At 53.2% G+C, this 27,688-nt stretch overlaps 1 protein-coding gene across 1 annotated transcript in view; it reads left to right on the forward strand.

Moving 5' to 3' along the window:
• The window catches only part of ankfn1a (ankyrin repeat and fibronectin type III domain containing 1a), a 347,506-nt gene that overhangs the window by 30,460 nt on the left and 289,358 nt on the right, over positions 1-27,688 (forward strand). The window contains exon 4 of the mRNA XM_072483882.1: positions 1,630-1,784. Coding sequence (XP_072339983.1) covers positions 1,630-1,784 — 155 coding nt within the window. The remainder of the gene's footprint in view (positions 1-1,629; positions 1,785-27,688) is intronic.

The following is a 27,688-nucleotide window of genomic DNA, read 5'->3' on the forward strand; positions in this document are numbered from 1 at the left end:
ATGGCTAGTCCAGTTCAGGTTCTGATCAATGGAAACCCCGCAGGATGTTGATAGATGGGGGAGAAACCGAGAGACTGGTAAAAGGGTTTTCGGAGCTAGGGAGGACACCTGGCCAAAGAAATAGGTGGAAGGTGAAGGTGTTAATCATAGAATCCTTACAGTACAGAAAGAGGCCATTTGACCCATCGAGTCTGCACCGACCCTATGAAAGACCACCCTACCTACCCGCCCTGTAACCTCACCCTAAGGGGCAATTTAGCATGGCCAATCACCTAACCTGCACATCTTTGGACTGTGGGAGGAAACCGGAGCACCCGGAGGAAACCCACGCGCACACGGGGAGGATGTGCAAACTCTACACAGACAGTGACCCAAACCGGAATCGAACCTGGGACCCTGGCAGTGAGGCAGCAGTGCTAACCACTGTACTACTGCATTGCCAATCAAACCTTTGTTAAGGCCGCATCATTCAGGGTCAGGGAGCAGATAGTGAAATCAAGGCAAAGGGTGAGATTGAAGAGAGGGGTGGAATTAGAGGGAAATGAAGGGGAAGAAAGATCCGGTGGGGCTTTAGTATCCAGTGGTTGTTGAAGCAGACGGTCTTGCCGGCTGATAGAAGTGAAGTATTTTGTGAAAGTGGGATGGTGCGATGCATCTGGATTTCAAGAAGAATGGAGGTTGAGATTAGCACGGAGGCAATTCAGAGGAAAACCCAGGCTGAAGTATTGATAAAATGGAGAGAGACCAGAAAGGGTAGGGCAGTGGACAGGGCAGTGGGCGGGACAGTGGACGGGGCAGTGAACGGGGCAGTGGGTGGGGCAGTGGGTGGGGCAGTGGGCAGGGCAGTGGGTGGGGCAGTAGGCGGGGCAGTGGCTGGGGAAGTGGACGGGGCAGTGGGCAGGGCAGTGGATGGGGCAGTGAACGGGGCAGTGGGTGGGGCAGTGGACGGGGCAGTTGGCGGGGTAGTGGGCGGGGCAGTGAACGGGGCAGCGGGTGGGACAGTGGGCGGGGCAGTGAACGGGGCAGTGGGCAGGGCAGTGGGCGGGGCAGTGGGTGGGGCAGTGAACGGGGCAGCGGGCGGGACAGTGGACGGGGCAGTGAACGGGGCAGTGGGTGGGACAGTGGGCGGGGCAGTGGGCAGGGCAGTGGGCGGGGCAGTGAACGGGGCAGCGGGCGGGACAGCGGGCGGGACAGTGGGCGGGGCAGTGGGCAGGACAGCGGGCGGGACAGTGGACGGGGCAGTGAACGGGGCAGTGGGTGGGGCAGTGGGCAGTGAAGTGGGCGGGGCAGTGAACGGGGCAGCGGGTGGGACAGTGGGTGGGGCAGTGGGCAGGGCAGTGGGCGGGGCAGTGAACGGGGCAGCGGGCGGGGCAGTGGACGGGGCAGTGGGCAGGGCAGTGGGCGGGGCAGTGGGTGGTACAGTGGACGGGGCAGTGAACGGGGCAGTGAACGGGGCAGCGGGCGGGACAGTGGACGGGGCAGTGAACGGGGCAGCGGGTGGGACAGTGGGTGGGGCAGTGGGCAGGGCAGTGGGCGGGGCAATGAACGGGGCAGCGGGCGGGGCAGCGGGATGTAGGTTAGGTGACGAGATTGTCAGATATTTATATTTTGCTGTCTTAAATTCCTCAGGATGTTTGAACGTAAGGGAGCTTTGAGTGGGAATCTGCCTCATCCAGCCTCATCATCACCAGACCTCCAGGCACACACGTCATTCAATGGCCAAGTAGTGAGGAAGAGAAGACGATTGCCCCCAACACCCGGGGGTCTACATTCAAAGAACCCAGGTACACGTGATTATTATCATTTCCTGTTCCACTTCACTTTCAACAGAACAAAAGCTTTGATTTATGTAGCAAAATATTCCAAAGTGCTTAACAGAGTGATGTCAATTCAAACCTTCTTGACACTGAGCCATGGGAGATATTGGGTCAGGTGACCAAAAGCTTGGCCAAAAGGGGTAAGATCTAAAGAGTGTGTTAAAGGATGAGAGGCTGAGAGAGAAGCAGAGAGGTTTAAGGAAGGAATTCCAGAGGTTGGAGTCTAGTTAGCTGAAGGCACAGCCAGCAACGGCAGAAGAATTAAAATTGATATGCAACAGTCAAGAATTGGAGGAGTGACGATATCCCAGAGGACTGCAGAGTGGAGGAAATTACAGAGACTGGGGGCAGCACAGTGGCGCAGTGGTTAGCACTGCTGCCTCATGGCACCGAGGTCCCAGGTTCGATCCCGGCTCTGGGTCACTGTCCGTGTGGAGTTTGCTCGTTCTCCCCGTGTCTGTGTGGGTCTCACCCCCACAACCCAAAGATGTGCAGGGTAGGTGGATTGGCCACGCTAAATTGCCCCTTAATTAGAAAAAATGAATTGGGTACTCTAAATTTATAAAAAAAAGAAATGAGAGAGACGGAGAGGGGCGAGGGCACGGAGGGATTTGAAAACAAGGATGTGGATTTTGAAAGTGTCAGACAGGTATCCAGCGCAGATCAGCAAACACAGGGTGATGGGCAAACAAAACCTCACAAAACCTCGGGAAAGATAAGATAGAGGCAGCAGAGCTTCGCATTCACTCACATTTATCAATTTGAGAAGTTGGAAGGCTAGCCAAGGAGAATTAGAAGTCAAGTCTGGTGATAACTAAGGCATGAGGAGCTGAGCCAGGGTTTGATACAGATTATGTTAAAGAGATGGAAGTAGGTGGTCTTGGGATGTAACGGGTATTTAGTTGAAAGCTCACCTTGGGGTCAACCACAACAGCAAAGTTGGGAAGGATCTGGCTCGGATTTAGTCGATAATAGTGTGAGGCAGGAAAAGACGCAGCCACATCCAAAATGGCAGACAGGCATTGAAGAAGGACGGTGTGGCCAATTGTGTCGGAGGCTGTAGGGAGGTAGAGAGAGATGAAGAGAGATTGTTTATCGTGTCACAGAGAATACAGTTTGTGGCTTTGGTAAAGGCGGTGAGTCAGAGGCCAAAAATCCTGATTCGAGTGACTCACATGAGACAATTAGGGGTTACGTGGCATATACGCCCAGAAAGATAGAAAATAACATTTTAGGATCTGAATAATTTGAGACATGATGGGTGCACTGTGCTGAGGAGGAGCAGATTACTTTGAACCACTGCTTCCCAAATCTACAGCAGTGGGTATTTCCCTTACCTCATGCCTGGCTCTGTGACAGGCTCATTGATGGAGATTGATCATTGTGCTTAGTGAGTAACTCCCTTATCATTGGATTGTCTGACTATCAGAATGGTAAAAGCTAACTTGGATGATACCTGGGGCGCGATCTAACCAAATTGGACAGAGCCCTGTGAAGAGAGTCCTGTGAAGAGAGCGTTTAGCCAGGTGTTTCCTGACGCTCGGAGCACCGGGAAACCACGATATCTATCGGGACCCTGTTTCAATTTGGGCCTCAGTGGGGAACATCCTGCTGAGGCCGCACTTTGTCCCATTTCCTGCACTGAGGAGCTCCACTCACCGGAATTCCTCAGTGCAGGAAGAGATCAGGTCGGCTGACTCGACCCCCAAAATCTGAACCACCCCCCCCATAGCCCCAACTCACCTAATAGGGACTCCTTGTGCTCCCCCACACCCCACCTCACATGCGCAGGGCACCCCTGTGCCTGATCAGCACCATGGGAAAAATGCCAGCCTGCCACCTTGGCCCTGCCGCAAGTGCCACCTGGATAGTGTCAGGCCAGCACCCTGCCTAGAGGGCAGCCGCCTGGGGGCCTCCGATCCCCTGAGAGACCACCACAAGTGCCGTTCCGCCTGGACCCTGTCTGTGAGGACCAGCACAGAACGGTGCTCGCCTGAGGTCTCCAAGGTGAAGAGGACAAGATCCCAATGCCTCGGGTAAATCACCATCACCAGCGAAAAGGTACTGGAAAAATGATTAGCCCTAAAGGCTGACAAGCCTGGGACCTGATGATCTGCATCCTAGAGCCTGAAAATAAGTGGCTGCAGAGAGAGTGGATGCATTGGTTGTAATCTTCCAAAATTAATCAGCAACTGAAAGGGTCCCAGTGGATTGGAAAACTATAACTGTAACACCTTGATTCAAGAAAGGAGGGAGAGAGTGAGCAGAAAGTTCAGAACTACCGACCAGTTAGCCTAACAACCGTCATAGGGACATTGTTAGAATCCAATGTTAATCAAGTTATAGCAGGATACTTCAACTAGGGGTCCAGGCGAAAATCCAAATGAAATCAGGTAAATTCCGCATGTCTTTGTGAAAGGGAAATCATATTTAACTAATTTATGAGAGTTCTTTGAGGAAGGAACAAGTATGGTAGACAAAGGAGAACGTGTAGATGTGAAGTACTTGGATTTGTAAAGTGCCACAAGATAAGAGCACATGGTGTAGGGGGTAATATATTCACATGGTTAGCTAACAGGAAGCAGAGATTAGGGAGAAATAGTTCTTTTTGGGTTGGCAAGCTGTAACCACTGCTAGGGCCTTAACTTTAAAACATTCATTGATGGGAAGTGGTTGTTGCTGGCTGGGCCAGCATTTATTCCACACCCCTAATTACCCTTAAATTGAATGGCTTGCTGGGCCATTTAAGAGTCATACATAGAATCATACATAGAAAATAGAAGCAGAAGGAGGCCTTTCGACCCTTCAAGTCTGCTCCACCATTCATTATGATCATAGAACATGTAACATCGAACAGTACAGCACAGTACAGGCCCTTCAGCCCACGATGTTGTGCCGACCATTTATCTTAATCTAAGATCAACCTAACCTACACCCCTTCAATTTACTGCTGTCCATGTGCCTGTCTCAGAGTCGCTTAAATGTCCCTAATGACTCTGACTCCACCACCTCTGCTGGCAGTGCATTCCACACACCCACCACTCTCTGTGTAAAGAACCTACCTCTGACATCTCCCCTATACCTTCCTCCAAGCATCTTAAAATGATGTCCCCTCGTGACAGCCATTTCCACCCTGGGGAAAAGTCTCTGGCTATCCACTCTATCCATGCCTCTCATCACCTTGTCCACCTCTATCAAGTCACCTCTCTGCCTTCTTCGCTCCAGTGAGAAAAGCCCTAGCTCCCTCAACCTTTCTTCATAAGACATGCCCTCCAGTCCAGGCAGCATCCTGGTACATCTCCTCTGTACCCTCTCCAAAGCATCCACATCCTTCCTATAATGAGGCGACCAGAATTGGACACAATAGTCCAAGTGTGGTCGAACTAGAGTTTTATAAAGCTACAGCAAAACCTCGCGGCTCTTAAACTCAATCTCCCTGTTAATGAAAGCCAACACACCATACGCCTTCTTAACAACCCTATCAACCTGGGTGGCAACTTTCAGGGATCTATGTTTGTGGACCCCAAGATCCCTCTGTTCCTCCACACTTCCAAGAATCCTGCCTTTAATCCTGTATTCAGCATTCAAATTCGACCATCCAAAATGAATCACTTCACACTTATCAAGGTTGAACTCCATCTGCCACTTCTCAGCCCAGCTCTGCATCCTGTCAATGTCCTGTTATAACCTACAACAGCCCTCGACACTACCTCCAACTCCACCAATCTTCGTGTCAACAGAAAATTTTCTAACCCACCCTTCCACTTCCTCATCCAAGTCATTTATAAAAACCACAAAAAGCAGAGGTCCCAGAACAGATCCTTGCGGGACACCACTGGTCACCGACCTCCAGGCGGAATACTTATCATCCACTACCACTCATTGTCTTCTTTTGGCCAGCCAATTCTGTATCCAGACAGCCAGATTTCCCTGTATCCCATGCCCCCTAACTTTCTGAATGAGCCTACCATGGGGAACCTTATCAAATGCCTTACTGAAATCCATATACACCACATCCACTGCCCGACCTTCATCAATGTGTCTCGTCACATCCTCAAAGAATTCAATGAGGTTTGTGAGGCATTACCTGCCCCTCACAAAGCCATGCTGACTATCTTTAATCAAACTATGTTTTTCTAAATAATTATAAATCCTATCTCTCAGAATCCTTTCCAATATTTTGCTCACCACTGAAGTAAGACTGATGGGTCTGTAATTCCCAGGGATTTCCCTATTCCCTTTCTTGAACAGGGGAACAACATTCGCTTCTCTCCAACATCCGGTACTACTCCAGTGGAGAGTGAGGACGCAAAGATCATCGCCAACGGCGCAGCAATCTCCTCCCTCGCTTCCCGTAGTAACCTTGGGAATATCCCATCAGGCCCAGGGGACTTATCTATCCTCATGCTTTTCAAAATTTCCAGCACATCCTTTTTCTTAATATCAACCTGTTTGAGTCTATTAACCTGGTTCACACTGTTCTCATGGGCACAAGGTCCCTCTCTCTAGTGAATACTGAAGCAAAATATTCATTTAGCCCCCCCCCCTCAGACTCTAGGCACAAGTTCCCTCCACTATCCCTGATGGGCCCTACTCTCACTCTAATCATCCTCTTATTTCTCACATAAGTGTAGAACACCTTGGGGTTTTCCCTAATCCTTCCCGCCAGGGATTTTTCATTCCCCCTTCTAGCTCTCCTCAGTCCATTTTTGAGTTCCTTCCTGGCTACCTTGTAACCCTCTAGAGCCGAGTCAGATCCTTGCTTCCTCAACCTTACGCAAGTTTCCCTCTTCCTCTTGACAAGAAGCTCCACTTCTCTTGTCATCCAAGGCTCCTTCACCTTACCATTCCTTCCTCGTCTCAGTGGGACAAAACAATTCAGCACTCGCAGCAAGTGCTCCTTACCTTGCCGTTTCCCGTACCAGCCACCCCGAACAGGCACCGGAATGTGGCGACTAGGGGCTTTTCACAGTAACTTCATTTGAAGCCTATTTGTGACAATAAGCGATTTTCATTTCATTTCATTAAACAATCCCCACATTACTGTTGTGCATTTCCCCAAGAACAATTGTTCCCACTTTATGCTCCTCAGCTCCTGCTGAGGCTGGGGTAGTATTGCTTGCTGCAACTGGTTGGATCTGCTTACTGGAACTGGATAAATGTTTGACAACAGAAACCCAGCTCTGTTGTGAAATGTTTCATCATCCTGAGCTGTGTTGTGAAAAAGTTGAACCAATTAGTCTGGGGGAGAGATACAAGTAATGAATTGGAGAGTTATGTGAAAAGCACCATATTTAAGTTGTCAGGTTACTGTCGGAATGATTATACGTGCTGCAGTTTCTATGACAACTAATGTCTTCTCACTGTCAGGGTAGCTCCTTATTCATGAGATATCAATGTTTGCAAGGGGATAATGAACCATTCGTCCTGCTGAGAGCACTGGAGGGTGAGGGGAACATCTTCCTGGAATTGTCTGACTTCAGGAAGCAAAGCAAGGCTCCCAGTCTGAATGTGATTTGAAGAGTTCCGATGGATGTCAAGGCCCCGCTTTGTGTCATTGCTCAGTGTATATTTCAACATCAGTGTGATTGTGCAGAATGCTCTCGGATATTGCAGATTGCTGTTAGTAAAGCACCAGAGTTCTGAAAATGACCATTTTTCATTCCCCACGTTAGCTGTGGTGTGATCTCTGTTAATGCCACATTAGGGGAATTTTGATCTGTGAGACTGTATCAACTGGAAGGCGAATATAAATAATCCGGGTGCGATTTAACTAAATGGGAACAAAGTCCCATACCAAGCGGGTTAGCTGCATGTCTCCCCCCACTCGCAGCACCGAGAAACACCCCGCTATTTAATGTGCCCCCGGATAGATAGAGAGCCTCAGTGGGGAACGCACAGCCGAGGCTGCACGTAGCCCAGATGTCTGCACTGATTGTCGGACCTACTCGGTGGAGTGAGAGATCGGGGCAACATTTCTAAATGGCGCCCTGATCTCTAGAGCCCATGACGCAACCCCCCCAGCCCCAACTCACTATGAGTGTGTTTCCGGGCCCCCGCTGCACCTCCTGCAACACCCGCATAGGGCACTCCCGGCCCGATCGCCGCTGTGCGAAAAATGCCAACCTGGTAACTTGGCAGTGCCCATGCCAGCTGGCAGTGCCACTTGGGCACCTTGGCAGTGCCAGGCTAGCACCGAGGTGGCACTGACAGGATATCCCGGTGGCACTAACAGTGCCAGGGTGCCACCTTGCTCAGAGGGCAAGCACCTGGGGCCTTGAATACCCTTGGGGACCCCCACCAGTGCCGTACCATCTGGTCCCCGTTTGTGGAAACCAGTACTGAACAGCGCTCACTCGAGGTCTCCGAGGCGATGGGGTTAGGTTCAAATACCTCGGGTGCCGCGGAAACTGCACATTAAAATGAAATTAGCTGTCGCGCTCTAATATGCAGATTTTCCAAAATGTGATCCCGCCCACAATGGGATTCACATTGCAACATCTCGCAAAGTCGCTTTAGATTTGGCGAGGCATTGCGAGTCGGGTACTCCTTGGGATTGGCATCTCCCGGCTTCTATCGGCCACGCTGTGCCGCGTCGAGCTGCTTTTCAGGTGCAGCGTGGCCGTTCGATCTCACCCTCCAAATTTACTGCACACCAGAACATAAACCCACAAGAAGAATTCCTTGTCTGGTTGGACATGAATTCCCAGGTTAGTCCTCCCTCACTGAAACAGCCCCTGTTGTTCCCCAACAACCAACATCAACCACCTCCAATTCCCCAACACATATACACTACACTTGACAAAGTGATGACCCTGCTATTTCTTGGGAACTGGATCGGTTAGCGCAGTGGGATAGATAGCTGGTTCATGATGCAGAGCGAGGCTAGCAGCGCGGGATCAATTCCCGTACCGGCAGAGGTTATTCATGAGGGCTCCGCCATCTCAACCTTGCCCCTCGCCTGAGGTGTGGTGACCCTCAGGTTAAATCACCGCCAGTCAGCTCTCCCCCTTCAAAGGGGAAAGCAGTCTATGGTCCTCTGGAAAGTGGTGCCATTTACATGTTAAGGGCCATTATCATCCCAGACCAGGCTCAACGTGACTCGGATACTGGATAGAAGCCCCAATCTTTATTTTATTTTGTGAGCCTGTGACAAAAGGATACTTCACTCCATGAGTGATTCCACACACAAATAGGGATATGGTGTATTAAAATGAACTTTATTATTAACAAGGTATGAAACTAACCTTAACATCTTACAAGAAATTGCTTGCAATTACTAGTTAAACAATACTTGACAATAAAATGATAAACTTTAACTCCTAACTGCTATCTTTTTTTATCTCCAATCAAGCAAAATCCATCTCAGGTCAAAACCCACTTTTAAATGCAGTTGGCAAACACAGGAATACTTGTTTTATAGAGATGTCTTGGAGAAACTGCTTTGAGAGAGAGATCCTTCAGGAAGCAACCTGCCAATTTCTGCCTGTGTCAAACTACTGTTTAACTTCCCAGCATTTGGCCAAAGCTCCTATTCTGCTCACAGTAAAAATTGAAACTCTAACTCAACACCTGACTGATTCAGCCCCTGGCTCCTCCCATTAACTACATCATCTCTATTTCACTAACTGGGTTACGACCATCTTACTAAGGCTAACCATAACTCCTCAGTTATCTAGACCCCAGGGAACCTTCTTTACTCTAAACAAAATTCCATTAGCCCTATTTAGGGAAACATTATACATGGTTGGAATGAATGATGATCCCACTTTTAAGATGCTTTAATTATCCCCTCTGCAGCCACAGTGTCTGCCTGTCTTTTATACCAGTATTTTTAAAACACTTACTACGATAGATAAATACACACATTAACCCATGCTTTTAACCATCACAGTGCCAGATACATATAATACAATATATATCGGAAATCCCGACATTCATCACAGGGCTCACTGTCATGATGAGGAGGGCTTTGATTTTTTTTTTGTACTGTCTTTGTGAACACTACTTAATTAAACTAATTCAGCAGGGGAGGGAATGCAAACTGTTAGCACAATAGGGACAGAGCATAACATAGAAAAGCAATCAAGTCAGACGGAATACAGCGGTAGTACGTTTCAGGAGAGTAAGTCAAGGCTGAATGGCCTCTACTTTAATGCCCGGAGTATTACAGGTAAAATGGATGAGTTAAGGGTGAGGATTGACACGTGGAATTATGATATAGTAGCCATCAGGGAGACGTGGTTGAGGGAGGTACAGGATTGACAGCTTAACATCTTCAGGAGGGACAGGGAGGGGGCAAAAGAGGGGGAGGCATTGCACTATTAGTTAAGCAGTCAATTACTGCAGTAAGGAGAGATGATATCTTGGGGGTGATGTTAAATGAAGCTTTGTGGGTAGAGATAAGGAATAAAATAGGGACAGCCACATTGCTCGGTGATTATTATAGACTCCCAGATAGTCAGAGGGAAATTGAGGAGCAAATATGTACGCAATTTGCAGAAGTGTGTAAACATAATAATAGGGTAATTATAGTGGGTGATTTCAACTTTCCCAACATTAACTGAGACAGTCATTGTGTTAAGGGCTTAGATGGAGCAGGGTTTGTAAAATTTATACAAGAGAACTTTATAGCTCAACATGTGGAGGGTCCAACAGGGGATAGTGCAGTGCTGGACCTAATTCTGGGCAATGAAGCCGGACAGATGGTTGATGTGTTGATGGGGGAGCATTTTAGTGATAGTGACTGATGCACGATCAATTGTACAAAGACTAAAGTTGGGTACAACTGTGGCTTTATTACAGTCAGATGCGTGGCTTCCTTCTGCAGCTGGCGAAATGGCAGGGCACTGGAGGTCACGCATGTTTATACAGTTCTCCCTGGGCAGAGCCAGCTGGCAGGAGCTACCGGTGAACCTGTAGTGCAGGTCCTACCTTACATCTCCTACTACAGTGGTTCACCACATTCATCCCCTGTTAAAAATGAGTCCGGCGGGGGTGACGTGAAACTATATACAATTAGTGCAATTGTGTACAGTGGTTGGGAAAGAAAAGTCCATGTTGACGGTCCGGAGTCCGTCAAAGATTCAGCCGGTCCGGTGCTTCATTGGGAGCGGCGTAACGGTAGCGGCGAAGTCGGCGCTGGCGGTAGTGGAGGTGGCAACGATGGCGGTGGTGGCGATGCTGATTCTGGCCAGTCATCGGGGAACTCTGGGAGCGTGCCAAAGTCCTCTTCGTCCTCTTGTGTGGAAAAGGGGAGGGGGGGGGGTGTGGTCTGGTGGGATCAATATTGGCAGCGCGGTGGGGTGGGGGGTGCATTGGTGGGGGGTGGTGGTGTTGGGGTGGAACCTGATGGTGCCAGGTCCCTGAGTGAGACAGTATCTTGGCGGCCGTCGGGGAACTCGACGTAGGCATATTGAAGGTTGGCGTGGAGCAGGTGAACCCTGTCTACCAAGGGGTCCGCCTTCTGGAGTCGGACGTGCCTACGGAGAAGGACCAATCCTGGAGCAGCGAGCCAAGTCGGGAGCGACACCCTCCGGATGTGGACTTCCTGGGGAAGGTAAAAACACGTTCATGGGGTGTGTTATTAGTGGTGGTGCACAATAGTGACCGGATGGAGTGTAGAGCATCAGGGAGGGCCTCCTGCCAGCGAGAGGCTGGGACGTTCCTGGACCGTAGGGCCAGCTGGACGGCCCTCCAAACCGTCCCATTCTCCTGTTCTACTTGCCCGTTCCCCCGGGGCTTGTAGCTGGTCGTCCTGCTGGAGGCTATACCCCTGCTGAGCAGGAACTGACGCGGCTCATCGCTCATGAATGAGGATCCCCTGCCACTGTGGATGTATGCCATGATGTGGAGATGCCGGCGTTGGACTGGGGTGAGCACAGTACGAAGTCTTACAACACCAGGTTAAAGTCCAACAGGTTTGTTTCGATGTCACTAGCTTTCGGAGCGCTGCTCCTTCCTCAGGTGAAGGCATTCCTGAGGAAGGAGCAGCGCTCCGAAAGCTAGTGACATCGAAACAAACCTGTTGGACTTTAACCTGGTGTTGTAAGACTTCGTACTGTGGATGTAGGCGGGGAAAACGAACAGAGCAAAGATGGTGCTGAGGGCCTTGATGACGGTGGCAGGCGTCATATTGGGGCATGGGATGGCGAAGGGGAATCTGGAGTACTCATCGACCACACTGAGAATGTACGTGTTATGGTCGGTGGAGGGGAGGGGCCCTTTGAAATCCACGCTGAGGCGTTCAAAGGGGTGGGAAGCCTTCACCAGGCGCGCACGGTCCGGCCGGTAGACGTGCGGCTTGCACTCCGCACAGACCTGGCAGTCCCTGGTGACTGTCCTTACTTCCTCGACGGAGTAGGGCAGATTGCGAGCTTTGACCAGATGGTACAATCGAGTGACCCCCGGGTGACAAAGGCTGTCGTGTAGGGCCCGGAGTTGGTCCACTTGTGCGCTGGCACAGGTACCTCGCGAGAGGGTGTCTGGGGGCTCGTTGAGTTTCCGGGGCGATACAAGATCTCGTAATTATAGGTGGAGAGCTCGATTCTCCACCACAAGATTTTATCATTTTTGATCTTGCCCCGCTGTATGTTATTGAACATGAAGGCTACCGACCGTTGGTCCGTAAGGAGAGTGAATCTCTTACCGGCCAGGTAATGCCTCCAATGCCGCACAGCTTCAACAATAGCTTGGGCCTCCTTTTCGATGGATGAGTGTCGAATTTCAGAGGCATGAAGGGTGCGGGAAAAGAATGCCACCGGTCTGCCTGCCTGGTTTAGAGTGGCGGCAAGGGCGACGTCTGAAGCGTCGTTTTCTACTTGGAAAGGCAGTGACTCGTCCACTGCGCGCATCCCGGCCTTGGTGATGTCTGCTCTGACGCGGGCGAAAGCATGTTGTGCCTCGGCCGCAACGGGGAATTGGATGGACTGAATGAGTGGGCGGGCCTTGTCTGCATAGTTTGGGACCCACTGAGCGTAGTAGGAAAAGAACCCCAGGCAGCGTTTGAGGGCCTCAGGGGCAGTGGGGGAGGGGAAGTTCCATGAGGGGGCGCATGCGGTCGGGGTCGGGCCCGAGAAGTCCGTTTTGGACTATATAGCCGAGAATGGCTAACCGGGTCGTGCTGAACACACACTTCTCTTTGTTGTAGGTCAGGTTGAGAAGAGTGGCAGTGCGGAGGAATTTATCGAGGTTGGCATCGTGGTCCTGCTGGTCATGGCCGCAAATGGTGACATTATCTAAGTACGGAAAGGTGGCCCGCAAACCGTACTGGTCGACCATTCGGTCCATCTCTCTTTGGAAGACCGAGACCCCATTTGTGACACCGAAAGGGACCCTAAGGAAGTGGTAGAGGCGACCGTCCGCCTCAAAGGCAGTGTATGGCCGGTCCGACTTCCGGATGGGGAGCTGGTGGTAGGCGGATTTCAGTTCAATTGTTGAGAAGACCCGGTACTGCGCAATCTGATTGACCATATCAGATATGCGTGGGAGGGGGTACGCGTCGAGCTGCGTGTACCCATTGATGGTCTGGCTGTAGTCCACGACCATCCTGTGTTTCTCCCCAGTTTTAACCACTACCATTTGGGCTCTCCAGGGGCTGTTGCTGGCCTCGGGGGGGATCGACCTTGAGGGTCGCGAGGCTGCAAACGGTAAGGGGGGGTAAGGGCCCGCCGAATTTGAGGGTGAGGCTCTGGAGGTTGCACTGGAAGTCCAGGCCCAACAGGAGTGCAGCGCAGAGATTAGGAAGGACATGGAGGGGGAAGTTACTGAATTCTACGCCCTGGACCGTGAGGGTGACTGTACAAAAACCTCGGATCGGGACGGAGTGGGATCCGGAGGCTAGGGAGATCCTTTGATTGGCAGGGTGGACCGCGAGGGAGCAGCGCCTTACCGTATCTGGGTGAACAAATCTTTCGGTGCTCCCGGAGCCCAGCAGGCACGAGGTCGCGTGGCCGTTGATTTTAACCGCCGTCGACGCGGTGGCCAGGTTGTGCGGGTGAGATTGGTCCAGCATCATCGAAGCGAGCTGCGGGTAGCCATCGGATGCTTCGGGTGGCGAACGTGTGCGGTTCCGATGTCGGGATGTCCGGAGACCCTGTGGGGGGGACAAGATGGCGGCGCCCATGGTGCGCACATTGCGGGGTCGGGACAAGATGGCGGCGCCCAGTGTGCGCCTGGCGTGGGGGAGGGGGCGATAGCGGGCGCGATCGCAGCGACTGAGCGGGCCTGGCACACGGCCTCGAAGTGGCCCTTTTTACTGCAGGCTTTACAAACTGCAGTGCGGGCCGGGCAGTGTTGGCGGGGGTGCTTCTGCTGACCGCAGAAGTAGCAGCAGGGACCCCCGGGGTGCACAGATCGGTGTGCGGCGCAGGCGTATTGGCAAGGCAGGGCCCCAGCTGAGGCGGTCGTCGGCGGGGTCCAGGAGGGGTAGGAAGGTGTAGAAGGGTGGGCAGCGCGGCGGGAGGGGTATGATTGTACGTTACGGGATGCGACTGTCATGGAGAGCGCCGAGGTTTTCGTCTCCGCAAGTTCGAGCGTGGCCCCTTCCAGTAATCGTTCTCGGATGCGGTCCGACGCAATCCCCATCACGAAAGCATCGCGCATGAGGAGGTTCGCGTGTTCAGCGGCCGTAACGGCCTGACAGTCACAGTCCCGGATGAGTGGAATTAGGGTCCGCCAGAAGTCTTCAATGGACTCACCAAGTAGTTGCGAGCGGGTGGCAGGTACATGCCTGGTGAAGAGCGTGTTCGCCTTCTGCGCGTAGTGTTGTTTAAGGAGTGCCATTGCTTTTGTGTAATTCGTGGCGTCTTGGATCAACGGGAACACGCTGGAGCTCAGTCTGGAGTACAGGACGTTTATCTTCTGAGCCTCCGTTGGCGCGGGGTCCGCCGTGATGATGTAGGCCTCGAAACATGCTCGCCAGTGAGTAAAGTCTTTCCTGGCGTCAGGCGAGTGCGGAACCAGCTGCAGGCGATCGGGCTTAATTCTGATATCCATTCTGTGGAAAGTCTGACTGTAATAAATTGATGCACGATCAGTTGCACAAAGACTAAAGTTGGGTTCAACTGTGGCTTTATTACAGTCAGATGCGAGGCCTCCTGCTGCAGCTGGCGAAACGGCAGGGCACTGGAGGTCATGCATATTTATACAGTTCTCCGTGGGCGGAGCCAGCCGGCAGGAGCTACCGGCGAACCTGTAGTGCAGGTTCTACCTTACATCTCCTATTAGTGGTTCACCACAGTGACCACATCATGGTGCAATTAAAGTTTGTTATGGACAAGGGAATAGACAAATTGCAGAACAAGGCCTTTAATTGGGGGAGAGCAAACTTTAGTATAATAAGGCAGGATCTGGCCAAGGTAGATTAGAAAAGGTTACTGGTGGGGAGATGTACAGAAGAGCAGTGGGGGGAGTTTCAAAGAGGAAATGGGGAGGGGACAGGCCCAACATGTTCCCTCTAGGATAATGGGAAGGAGTAAAAGCCCAGGCAACCATGGATGACCAGAGATATTCAGGATTCAATGAGAAGGAAGAGAGAGGCTTTTAATAAGTACAAGGGGAACAAATCAACAGAGGCATTATGGAGCACAGAAAGTGCAGGATGGAGATGAAGAAATCAATTAAGAGAGCAAAGTGTGGATATGAGAAATCTCTGGCCGGTAAAAGTAGAGAAAATCCCGAGATATTCTATAAGTATATCAATGGGAAGAGCTTAACTCGGGAAAAAGTAGGGCCCATAAGGAACTAAGGGGGGAATCTGTGGGTGGGAGCCAGAGGACATTGGTAGGGTGTGGAGGGGGTGCAGAGGCATTTCACCAAGATGTTGCCTGGGATGGAACATTTTAGTTATAAGAGAGGTTGGATAGGCTTGGATTGTTTTCTCTGGAGTGGAGAAGACTGAGGGGCGACCTGATCGAGGTGGACAAGATTATGAGGGGCATGGACAGGGTGGATAGGGAGCAGCTGTTCCCCTGAGTTGAAGGGTCAGTTATGAGGGGACAAAGTTCAAAGTGAGGAGCGGGAAGTTCAGGGTGACTTAAGGAAAAACCTTTTTACCCAGAGGGTGGTTGTGGTCTGGAATGCGCTGCCTGGGAGGGTGGTGAGGGTCTGGAACGCACTGTCTGGGAGGGGGGTGAGGGTCTGGAAGGCGCTGCCTGGGAGGGTGGGAGAGGCGGGTTGCCTCACACCCTTTAAAAAGTACCTGGATGAGCACTCTGCATGTCTTAGCATTGGAGGCTCTGGGCCCAGTGCTGGCCAATGGGATTAGGGTTGGCAGCTCAGGTGCCTTTCATGCAGCGGTGCAGACTGGACGGGCCGAAGGGCCTTTTCTGTGCTGTACTTTTCTGTGATTCTGTCTAACACATAATAAGCGAATGTGAGATGGAACACAAGCTGACCGCACACTCCTGGCCTTTCAAACTCAAGGCTACAATTCAAGTATTTTCAAAGCCCCATTTATTTTCACTTACATTTAAACATCAAAGAACAATCTCTGGGTTAGCTTTCTGTTTAACGGTGAGTCATAAAAGTGCCCGAAGAATTCATTCAATTAAGTTCAGATTTTAAAAGTGAATGTTATTTTTGCCAGGGAAGATGCAGATTGTCAGGGCAAATATTGGTAAAATTCCACAGAGTGACTTTCATTTGTTTCTTCCAAGAATTGGTCAATTCACTTTTGCTATGTTTTTCCACTCAAGGTAAAACAAGTCCGTGTTGAACAACACAAACCTTTATATTTTCACCCATAGAAGAAGTGCCTCAGCCAGTCTCCTGCTCTCTCATGGTTACAGTGGTGAGCTTTGGGAAACAGGCGTGCTCGCTATGGGATATCATTCCCATTTGCTTCGATTTCGCGTGACGTGTGGGGTCAATGCCGGTGTCTGTATCACCCAAAAAGCAGGCGGGAAACATCCCGGCAAACTCACCCCAAATGACACTGAGAAATTGTTTGGTTAAATCGTGCCCATAATGTCTGTAATAATGCACCCTGCTCATTTCCATATGATAGATTTTAGGTTATCTCGCTTCTAGTTTCCTGCTTTCTGTCTCCCTCATTTTTTGAATAAAGGTGTTACCTTTTCTATTTTCCAATCAATTGGAACTTAGGAACATAGAAAATAGGAGCAGGGAGTAGACCATTCAACCCGAAGAGCCTTTTGCACCACTCAATATAATCATTGCTCACCTTCAACCTCAACGCCGTGCTCCCTCGTTCCCCCCATTCCCCTCAACGCCGTGCTCCCTCGTTCCCCCCATTCCCCTCAACGCCGTGCTCCCTCGTTCTCCCCATTCCCCTCAACGCCGTGCTCCCTCGTTCTCCCCATTCCCCTCAACGCCGTGCTCCCTCGTTCCCCCCCATTCCCCTCAACGCCGTGCTCCCTCGTTCCCCCCATTCCCCTCAACGCCGTGCTCCCTCGTTCCCCCCATTCCCCTCAACGCCGTGCTCCCTCGTTCCCCCCATTCCCCTCAACTCCGTGCTCCCTCGTTCCCCCCATTCCCCTCAACGCCGTGCTCCCTCGTTCCCCCCATTCCCCTCAACACCGTGCTCCCTCGTTCCCCCCATTCCCCTCAACGCCGTGCTCCCTCGTTCCCCCCATTCCCCTCAACGCCGTGCTCCCTCGTTCCCCCCCATTCCCCTCAACGGCGTGCTCCCTCGTTCCCCCCATTCCCCTCAACGCCGTGCTCCCTCGTTCCCCCCATTCCCCTCAACGCCGTGCTCCCTCGTTCCCCCCATTCCCCTCAACGCCGTGCTCCCTCGTTCCCCCCCATTCCCCTCAACGCCGTGCTCCCTCGTTCTCCCCATTCCCCTCAACGCCGTGCTCCCTCGTTCCCCCCCATTCCCCTCAACGCCGTGCTCCCTCGTTCCCCCCATTCCCCTCAACGCCGTGCTCCCTCGTTCCCCCCATTCCCCTCAACGCCGTGCTCCCTCGTTCCCCCCATTCCCCTCAACACCGTGCTCCCTCGTTCCCCCCATTCCCCTCAACGCCGTGCTCCCTCGTTCCCCCCATTCCCCTCAACACCGTGCTCCCTCGTTCCCCCCATTCCCCTCAACGCCGTGCTCCCTCGTTCCCCCCATTCCCCTCAACGCCGTGCTCCCTCGTTCCCCCCCATTCCCCTCAACGGCGTGCTCCCTCGTTCCCCCCATTCCCCTCAACGCCGTGCTCCCTCGTTCCCCCCATTCCCCTCAACGCCGTGCTCCCTCGTTCTCCCCATTCCCCTCAACACCGTGCTCCCTCGTTCTCCCCATTCCCCTCAACACCGTGCTCCCTCGTTCCCCCCATTCCCCTCAACGCCGTGCTCCCTCGTTCCCCCCATTCCCCTCAACGCCGTGCTCCCTCGTTCTCCCCATTCCCCTCAACGCCGTGCTCCCTCGTTCTCCCCATTCCCCTCAACGCCGTGCTCCCTCGTTCTCCCCATTCCCCTCAACGCCGTGCTCCCTCGTTCTCCCCATTCCCCTCAACGCCGTGCTCCCTCGTTCTCCCCATTCCCCTCAACGCCGTGCTCTCTCGTTCTCCCCATTCCCCTTGACACCTCGAGAGAATAAATCTATTTCCTTCTTAATTTTTAAAATATAAATTTAGAGTACCCAATTCTTTTTTTTTCCAATTAAGGGGACCTTTAGCGTGGTCAATCCACCTATCCTGCTCATCTTTGGGTGTGAGGGTGGGATCCACGCGGGCAAAACACCACATGGACAGTGGCCAGAGCCAGGATCGAACCCGGGTCCTCAGCGCCGTGAGGCAGCAGTGCAAACCACTGTGCCACCGTGATGCCCTGCTCCTCAGCGCGTGAGGCAGCAGTGCAAACCACTGCGAAACCGTGCTGCCCCTTATTTACTTCTTGAATATATTCAGTGATTTTCCCCTCCACTGCTTTCTGTGGGAGAGAATTCCACGGGTTCACCGCCCTCTGAGTGAAGACGGCCCAGGGGACTTATCTATTTTCACACCGTCCAGAATTTCTAACACCTCCTCCTTATGAACCTCAAGCCCTTCTAGTCTAGTAGCCTGCATCTCAGTATTCTCCTCGATAACATTGTCTTTTTTCTGTGTGAATACTGACGAAAAATATTCATTTAGCACCTCTCCTATCTCCTCGGACTCCAAGCACAACTTCCCACTGCTGTCCTTGACTGGCCCTACTCTTACCCTAGTCATTCTTTTATTCCTGACATATCTATAGAAAGCTTTAGGGTTATCCTTGATCCTATCTGCCAAAGACTTCTCATGTCCCCTCCTGGCTCTTCTTAGCTCTCTCTTCAGGTCCTTCCTAGCTAACTTGTAACTCTCGAGCGCCCTAACTGAACCTTCATGTCTCATCTTTACAAAAGCCTCCTTCTTCCTCTTGACAAGTGTTTCGACTGCTTTAGTAAACCACGGTTCCCTTGCTCGACCACTTCCTCCCTGCTTGACAGGTACATACTTATCAAGGACACGCAGTAGCTGTTCCTTGAACAAGCTCCACATTTGCATTGTGCCCATCCCCTGCAGTTTTCCTCTCCATCCAATGCATCCTAATTCTTGCCTCATCGCATCATAATTGCCTTTCCCCCAGATATAACTCTTGCTCTGCGGTATATACCTATCCCTTTCCATCACTAAAGTAAACGTAATCCAATTGTGATCACTATCACCAAAGTACTCACCTACCTCCAAATCTAACACCTGTCCTGGTTCATTACCCAGTACCAAATCCAATATGGCCTCGTCTCTCGTTGGCCTGTCCTTCTGAGAGGCTGCATCCCGAATGAGCGGGAACTCTGATGCCCTCTGTCTTTATAGTGCGTGTGCTCTCACTGGTGTGTGTGTTGATTGGTCTTGCTATGTGTCCATCAGTGTGTGTGTCTGGACCATGATATACTGGTGTATATTATGACGCCTTGTACGTCAACATTTCCCAATCTATCACCATTTAAATAATACTCCGCCATTCTGTTTCTTTATCCAAAATGGATAACTTCACATTTATCCACATTATACCTTATTTGCCCACTCACTCAACTTGTTGAAATCACCTTGAAGCCTCTCAAATACCTTCCTCACCACTCACATTCACACCAAGTTTCATGGCATCTCTCTCCATTAGAACAAGTCTCTCTGTCAAAGTTTGTCATCAGCTAACTTGAAAAGATTACGTTTTGTTCCCTCATCAAAATCATTGATCTATATTGTGAACAGCTGGGCTCAAGCACTGATCCCTGTAAACCCTGTCAATGTTTTCCAAGTATCTTGTTATCTCATCCTTAACACTGTTCGATTCCCATACCGGTCTCCCCGAACAGGTGCCGGAATGTGGCGACAAGGGTTTTTCACAGTAACTTCATTGAAGCCTACTCGTGATAATAAGCGATTATTATTATTATTATTATTACTGGTGTTGGGCTAACTGGTCTGTAATTAACTGGGTTCTCCTTCCTCCCTCCCTCCTTTTTTTTAAAATAGCGGGGTTATATTTGGCACCCCACAATCTGCCAATCGAACCTGGGACCCTGGAGCTGTGAAGCAACAGTGCTAACCACTGTGCTACCGTGCTGCCCACTCATGATAGCTCCAGACTTCAGTGTGTATTTAAGACTGCACAACAGTAAACTGTAACACGCTGCTCACCAAAGCTTCTGCTACACTGTCACATCAAACACACCCAGTTCCTGGAGATTGTCTACTCCTGTCGAGTAGCTCTGATGGAATGTTGAGTTCTAGTGAAGTGAAGATGGGGCTGAGCTGTGATGACTGACACACTGGGCTCATGCATGACAAGTGAGTACTTGGTTGTGATGTGGACGGGCCTGTTCAGCCTGGGGAGCCTGCACAGCAGCATCTTGAAGCAACTTCATCAAAACAGGAAGAATTCAAAAGAGAAACCATTTGTGTGATGGGAGGCAGTCAGCCGCCAGTCTTGGGGACTATTTTACTACTTTCCCAATGACACAAAACCTCAAATAGTCGATTAAGGCAGCATGCAGAATAATGAGGAAAATGGTTACCATGACAACTGATGGATCAACACACTGAGAATCCTGAAAGAACATTAGAGTGAGTTGGGCTCAGAGCCAGAAAATGGAAAAACAAGCACCAATTTCCACCCAAGGGACTCGCAAATCATCAATCATTTAACCTAGTCCCCAGGCTAGCACTATCAGCAGTAACTACTGCTTAACTAGCACGATAAGATTCAAGGAATTCAGCTGGCTCTGTGTCAAGCTCCCTCTGTCCTTCTGAAATTTCATCACCTATTCCTCAACAAATGGGGGAGAAATTGGAAGGAAATATTCTTCTTTTAGATCAGATCCAGACTGGATTGAAGTCTATAAAACGATGTGAACATCCGAATTAGAATCAGGAGGAGGCCATGCTGCCCCTCGAGTCTGCTCCGGCTGATCTGATTGCAACCTCAACCCCACATTCCTGCCCACCCCCTGATTATCTCTCACCCCGTCGCTAATCAAAAATCTCTTCCTCTGCCTTAAAAAACATATTCCAAGATTCTGCTTCCACTGCCATTGGAGGAAGTGAGTTCTCATCTCTGTCACCCCCGGAACGTCACCCCCGGAACGTCACCCCCGGTTTGTCATCCTGGCGGCATCGTCAGTGACATTCCTGTAACCGCAAGCCCGATTGGTGGAGTCCCAAAGCCTTCAGTCGCAGGAGATGTTGCCGGCGTTGCGTGGCACCCAGGCCAACACTCAAGGGTGGCGACTGTGCTGGAGAACCAGGGGCAGGATGTCTGAGCCATGAGTGGTGGAGTTCAAGGTATGGAGCAGTCTCTGAGGACCATGGCGGAGCACCTTGAGAGCATGGCCCAGACACAGAGCGCCATTGCTAAGGGCTTTGACAACATGGTGCAAACAATGTCAGGTCTCCAGGACTAGAAGTACTGGGTGATGATGAGGCTTCTGGACCTCACTCCATCTGCTCCCCCGTCCCATGGAGAAGCCTAGGGGTACATGAGCATCCTGAGGGAAGACGGAGTACTGGAGCCCATGCCGGAGCCTTCACCAAGGAGTCTCTGGCAGTCTACAGCTCTCCTGAATCTCCCCCTTTCTGATAAGGGCAGCCCTGGGCAGGATGAGGGGGCAGCCCTGGGCAGGATGAGGGGGCAGCCCTGGGCAGGATGAGGGGGCAGCCCTGGGCAGGATGAGGGGGCAGCCCTGGGCAGGATGAGGGGGCAGCCCTGGGCAGGGTGATGTGGCAGCCCTGGGCAGGGTGATGTGGCAGCCCTGGGCAGGGTGAAGGGGCAGCCCTGGGCAGGGTGAGGGGGCAGCCCTGGGCAGGGTGAGGGGGCAGCCCTGGCCAGGGTGAGGTGGCAGCCCTGGGCAGGGTGAGGGGGCAGCCCTGGGCAGGGTGAGGGGGCAGCCCTGGGCAGGGTGAGGGGGCAGCCCTGGGCAGGGTGAGGGGGCAGCCCTGGGCAGGGTGAGGTGGCAGCCCTGGGCAGGGTGAGGGGGCAGCCCTGGGCAGGGTGAGGGGGCAGCCCTGGGCAGGGTGAGGTGACAGCCCTGGGCAGGATGAGGGGGCAGCCCTGGGCAGGATGAGGGGGCAGCCCTGGGCAGGGTGAGGTGGCTGCCCTGGGCAGGGTGAGGGGGCAGCCCTGGGCAGGGTGAGGGGGCAGCCCTGGGCAGGGTGAGGGGGCAGCCCTGGGCAGGGTGAGGGGGCAGCCCTGGGCAGGGTGAGGGGGCAGCCCTGGGCAGGGTGAGGGGGCAGCCCTGGGCAGGATGAGGGGGCAGCCCTGGGCAGGATGAGGGGGCAGCCCTGGGCAGGGTGAGGTGGCAGCCCTTGGCAGGATGAGGGGGCAGCCCTGGGCAGGATGAGGGGCAGCCCTGGGCAGGATGAGGGGGCAGCCCTGGGCAGGGTGAGGGGGCAGCCCTGGGCAGGATGAGGGGGCAGCCCTGGGCAGGATGAGGGGGCAGCCCTGGGCAGGGTGAGGGGGCAGCCCTGGGCAGGGTGAGGGGGCAGCCCTGGGCAGGGTGAAGTGGCAGGCTGGGTCCCTTCTGAGGACAGCCAAAATCACAGTCACAGGGAACAGAAGGCATCAGGCCACCTCCACATTTTATGTGCACCCTGGGAAGTCACCTTGGTGTCGCGGTGGGCCACGGGAAGATTTAGAAATTGTTGGTGTACTGGGTGGGCACGGGTGAAGCCAGACCGTGAGTAATGGCATCCACAAATCACCATATTAAATAATATTGCTCCTCAAAGCCATAACTTCTCTGTCTTTCACCCCCTCCCCCACAGGATGGTTCACCTACCCATCCAGAATGAGAAACTCCTGCGGACCCTCGAAACAATCGAAACAGTTAAACACTCCCATGAGACCCTCCGTGAAAGACAGCCAGCAAAGACTGCCTCATCACCCAATGAACTGTTAACCTTGCCCCATCTGCCCCCTTGGAGTGTGGGACAAAGGAAGGTGGCCCCCATCCTCACCCCGACATGAGTCCGGGAGTCAGTGTTCAGTCAGCAGACAGACAGGAGTCAGACATAAGCAGAGCCTGAGGAACATGGCAGGTCTCCTCGCAGCGAGATGTCATCAACCTTCGAACGTAACTCGTGACTCACTCACATGGCCAACCAAGGCCCATCACCCTGGGGATATTGTGACGCCCCCCTGGGCTAGTGCGCGGTCAATCCCAGCCCCACAGGCCCCAGAATCACAACACAATCATCCTGGGCCAGAGCACGGTCAATCCCAGTCCCACAGACCCCGGAGTCCCAACACAATCATCCTGGGCTAGAGCACGGTCAACTACAGCCCCACAGGCCCCGGAGTCACAACACAATCATCCTGGGGGAGAGCGCGGTCACTCCCAGTCCCACAGACCCCGGAGTCACAACACAATCATCCTGGGCCAGAGCACGGTCACTCCCAGTCCCACAGACCCCGGAGTTACAACACAATCATTCTGGGCCAGAGCACGGTCAACCCCAGTCCCACAGACCCCGGAGTCACAACACAATCATCCTGGGCCAGAGCACGGTCAATCCCAGTCCCACAGGCCCCGGAGTCCCAACACAATCACCCTGGGCCAGAGCACGGTCAATCCCAGTCCCACAGGCCCCGGAGTCACAACACAATCACCCTGGGCCAGAGCACAGTCAATCCCAGTCCCACAGACCCCGGAGTCACAACACAATCATCCTGGGCCAGAGCACGGTCAATCCCAGTCCCACAGGCCCCGGAGTCCCAACACAATCATCCTGGGCCAGAGCACGGCCAATCCCAGTCCCCCAGGCCCCGGAGTCCCAACACAATTATCCTGGGCCAGAGCACGGTCAATCCCAGTCCCACAGGCCCAGGAGTCACAACACAATCATCCTGGGCCAGAGCACAGTCAATGCCAGTCCCACAGACCCCGGAGTCCCAACACAATCATCCTGGGCCAGAGCACGGTCAATCCCTGTCCCACAGACCCCGGAGTCCCAACACAATCATCCTGGGCCAGAGCACGGTCAACTCCAGTCCCACAGGCCCCGGAGTCACAACACAAGTGAATTAATGAATAATTCATAAAAAAATACCCAAAGTCTTTGCCCCTTGGCTGCCCAATAATTACAGTCACCAGGTTTGTAAGTATAATGAAATATGCTGAAAATCCAACTGGTTAACTATTATGTAATTCCTAACTCCCCCTCCCCCCCAAAAAAACACCCACACACCCACAAGACAGACACACACAAAGGGTAAGAAAGGGGTAAAAAGAAGGAAAAAGAAAATGAATCTTTCAGATGGTAGTCTCCAGCATCTTACTCCTCTTCAAACTTTGGTTTCAGTTGAATGGTTTTACTGTAGATTAATTCAGGTCTCTGTACTTTCAGCAATACGGCACTCACAGCCTTTCTGGAGAGAGCGATAGAGTTCTGCGGCAGGATTCTCCGTTCCTGAGACTACAGGCTGGATTCTCTGATTTTGAGGCTATGGGCAACATTCTCCGATTGCCGACGCCAAATCACGTTTGGCAATTGGCCGGAGAATCCGTTTTGACCCTGAAATCAGGGGCGGTGCCATTTCCCGGATGCACCGCCCCCTCAGAAACACCGTTATCACTGAGTACACGCCATTGGGACGGCCTCAGGACGTCACCTACGGCCCTCCCCGGTGCACCGCCCCTGATGGGCCAACTTCCCCACGGCGTCGGCCACGTGTCCTCTCAATGTTCGGGGAGTTTGTGTTGCGGCTGCGGACTGTGTTGCGGCTGCGGACTGTGTTGCGGCTGCGGACTGTGTTGCGGCTGCGGACTGTGTTGCGGCTGCGGACTGTGTTGCGGCTGCGGACTGTGTCCAGTGCTGCCACAGCGGCGTGGGGTGAGCCATTCCACTGTGCTCTTGGCCAGGGTTTAGAGAACCCCAAAGTGGATCATGGAGTTCCCCTGAGCCACAACTTTTACTAGATTGTGGTACGGGGAGCACACGGCCCACTCTACAGGTGTGGTACAGCAGAAATGGAAAAGTATTTTTTAATGCAAAACAATGTTTATTCTATGAACTCAAGTTAACCTTTTAAAACATACAGTGAACATCTTAGCAACCATTAATTCAAATACAACCCCCAAAGAATACAACACTAAGTAATTCTTACTTTCCTTTAAACACCCATAAGACTTAAAAACACCTTTTAACAGAAAGACATCAGGCTTAACTTCATTACTGAGAACAGTTACCACGTTGAAATCAGCAAATGGACACTCATAAGCTTGCAGAGATTCACACACAGCCTGCTGTGATCACAGCTTCTCCAAAACTAAAATGAAACCAAACCCACCCTGCAGCAAAAAGCCTAAAGCGAAAGTAAAACGCTGACAGACAGCCCAGCTCCACCCCCTCTCTGACATCACTGCAGTAGTAAACACCCATTTCTTAAAGGTACTCTCACATGACAGCTGGCTGGGGGGGCTTCGGCGGGGGCTGGAGGGGTGAGTGGGGCTGGTCCGGGGGGGGCGGGCGAGGGGGTTACAGAGGGGCACTATCTGGCAGGCCGGGTCAGCGCGTGGCCTGCGCCATGTTGTACGGCGCAACCGCCGCAGGTCCCCGCCGTGCGCCTGCGCGGCCACGGACCCGGCCATTCTCCATCCGCATCAGCAGGTGAAGCCGGGGGCTTTACGTGGCACGGCTGCTAGCCCCCCGCCGGGCGGAGCATCGGAGCGGGGCTGCCGCCGGGCGGAGCATCGGAGCGGAGCCGCCGCCGGGCGGAGCATCGGAGCGGGGCTGCCGCCGGGCGGAGCATCGGAGCGGGGCTGCCGCCGGGCGGAGCATCGGAGCGGGGCCCCCGCTGACTTTTGGTCATAAAACTAGGTACATGCTCCGGACATAGCCGCAAAAGCGGAGAATCCAGCTCTATGTCCGGAGGAAGTTTCTAGTTTTCCAATGAAATAGGCGGCGCCACCCCTGCACCGAATCTCCGGCAGGTGGGGGGCTAGCAGCCGCGCCAAGCGAAACTCCCGCCATTCCCGACAGAGACGGCCGGAGAATTGCCGGGTCCGTGACCGTTCATGCGCACGGCAGTGACCTGCAGCGGTCGCACCGTACAACATGGCACTGGTCACGCGCGGACCTGGCCGGCCAAATAGTGTCCCCCTGGAGACCCTCCCACCAGTCCCCCCAGCCCTCACCGAAGCCCCCCCCCCCCCCGGCCAGCAGCCTGTGTACCCCCCACCCCAAACCTGTGCCACTGCCGGAGCCACCCTGTGTGCCAAGCAGTGACGGGGAGAGTAGCCTGGGCAGCAGCCCTCGACCCGAGATCCAAGACACCACCGAGCTCGAGTCCAGGATGACATGGACTTTCTGTCACAGCGTCTCCAATACCCTCCCCATCCCAGAGACACTCAACTCGGTTGGGCACTTTAGTGAGCAGGCTCCTGGGACACTATCTGGTGCGCTCCACACAGTCAGCCCAGTACAGCAGGTGGAGGTGGGAACTCCCGAGGGGCTGGCCAGTCGGGGGGGGGGGGGGGACGACGACCCCAGGACTGGCTGCCGTCCGGAGGTGTATTGGGCTTCTGGTACAGACATCTCCATCAATTGTGGAGCTGCAGTCACAGAGCCAGTGGCTACATGAGGGGTTGCTACACGAGTATCCAGCACCTGTAGATGCAGTTGGAGGAGCGGAAAGTGGTGATGACCGTACGTGCCACCCAGGCCAACACCGCACGGGTGGCGTCCGCAGTGGAGGTGAGGGTTTCAGCTGTGGATCAGCGTGTCCAAGGCCTGGGGCATTCAGTGTGGGCGGTGGTCGAGGCCCAGGACAGGGCTGCCCTCTCACAGGCAGCCATGTGCCACAGCCGCCTGGACATTGCAGCGGCGCTTCTCAGCGTGGCCCAGTCACAGCAGGCCATGGCTGAGAACACTGGCGGCATTGCCCAGAGGGAGGTGTTCCAGTCTCAGAGGGAGATGGCCCAGTCACTGGCTGATGTGACACAGCCACAGAAGGTGGTGGCACAATTGCAGCGTGATGTGGCGCAGTCCCAGGCAGAGATGATCCACTCCCTGTGCTCCATGGCTGCGATTATGCAGATTCTCGTTGAGAACAGAGCAAGCCTCCAGGATTGGCAGCGCCATGTGGCGGGGTAACCGCATGGGATAGATCTGCATGCACCCCCATCCTATGGATTAGCCCGGGGGCCATCGGGTACCCCAAGGGAGGAGGAGGTGATGGCGCCCCTGCTGGTGACTCCTGCAGGGGAGGTGCCAGAACATCGCAGCACCTCGGACTCCCCCCTCCTGCCAAGGCACATTTGGTGGGCAGCAAACAAAAAAGGGCGGCACCACGCCACCTGGGACAACCGAGCAGCCACGGCGCCCATCCAGGCCCAGTCGCCTCAGATGATGCCCGTCAACGGGACCCAGGTCGCAGGGCGGGAATCACAGCAGGCCGCCTCCACTCCT

The sequence above is a fragment of the Scyliorhinus torazame genome, chromosome 18 (assembly GCF_047496885.1).
Source record: "Scyliorhinus torazame isolate Kashiwa2021f chromosome 18, sScyTor2.1, whole genome shotgun sequence".
NCBI classification, from domain to species: Eukaryota; Metazoa; Chordata; class Chondrichthyes; order Carcharhiniformes; family Scyliorhinidae; genus Scyliorhinus; species Scyliorhinus torazame.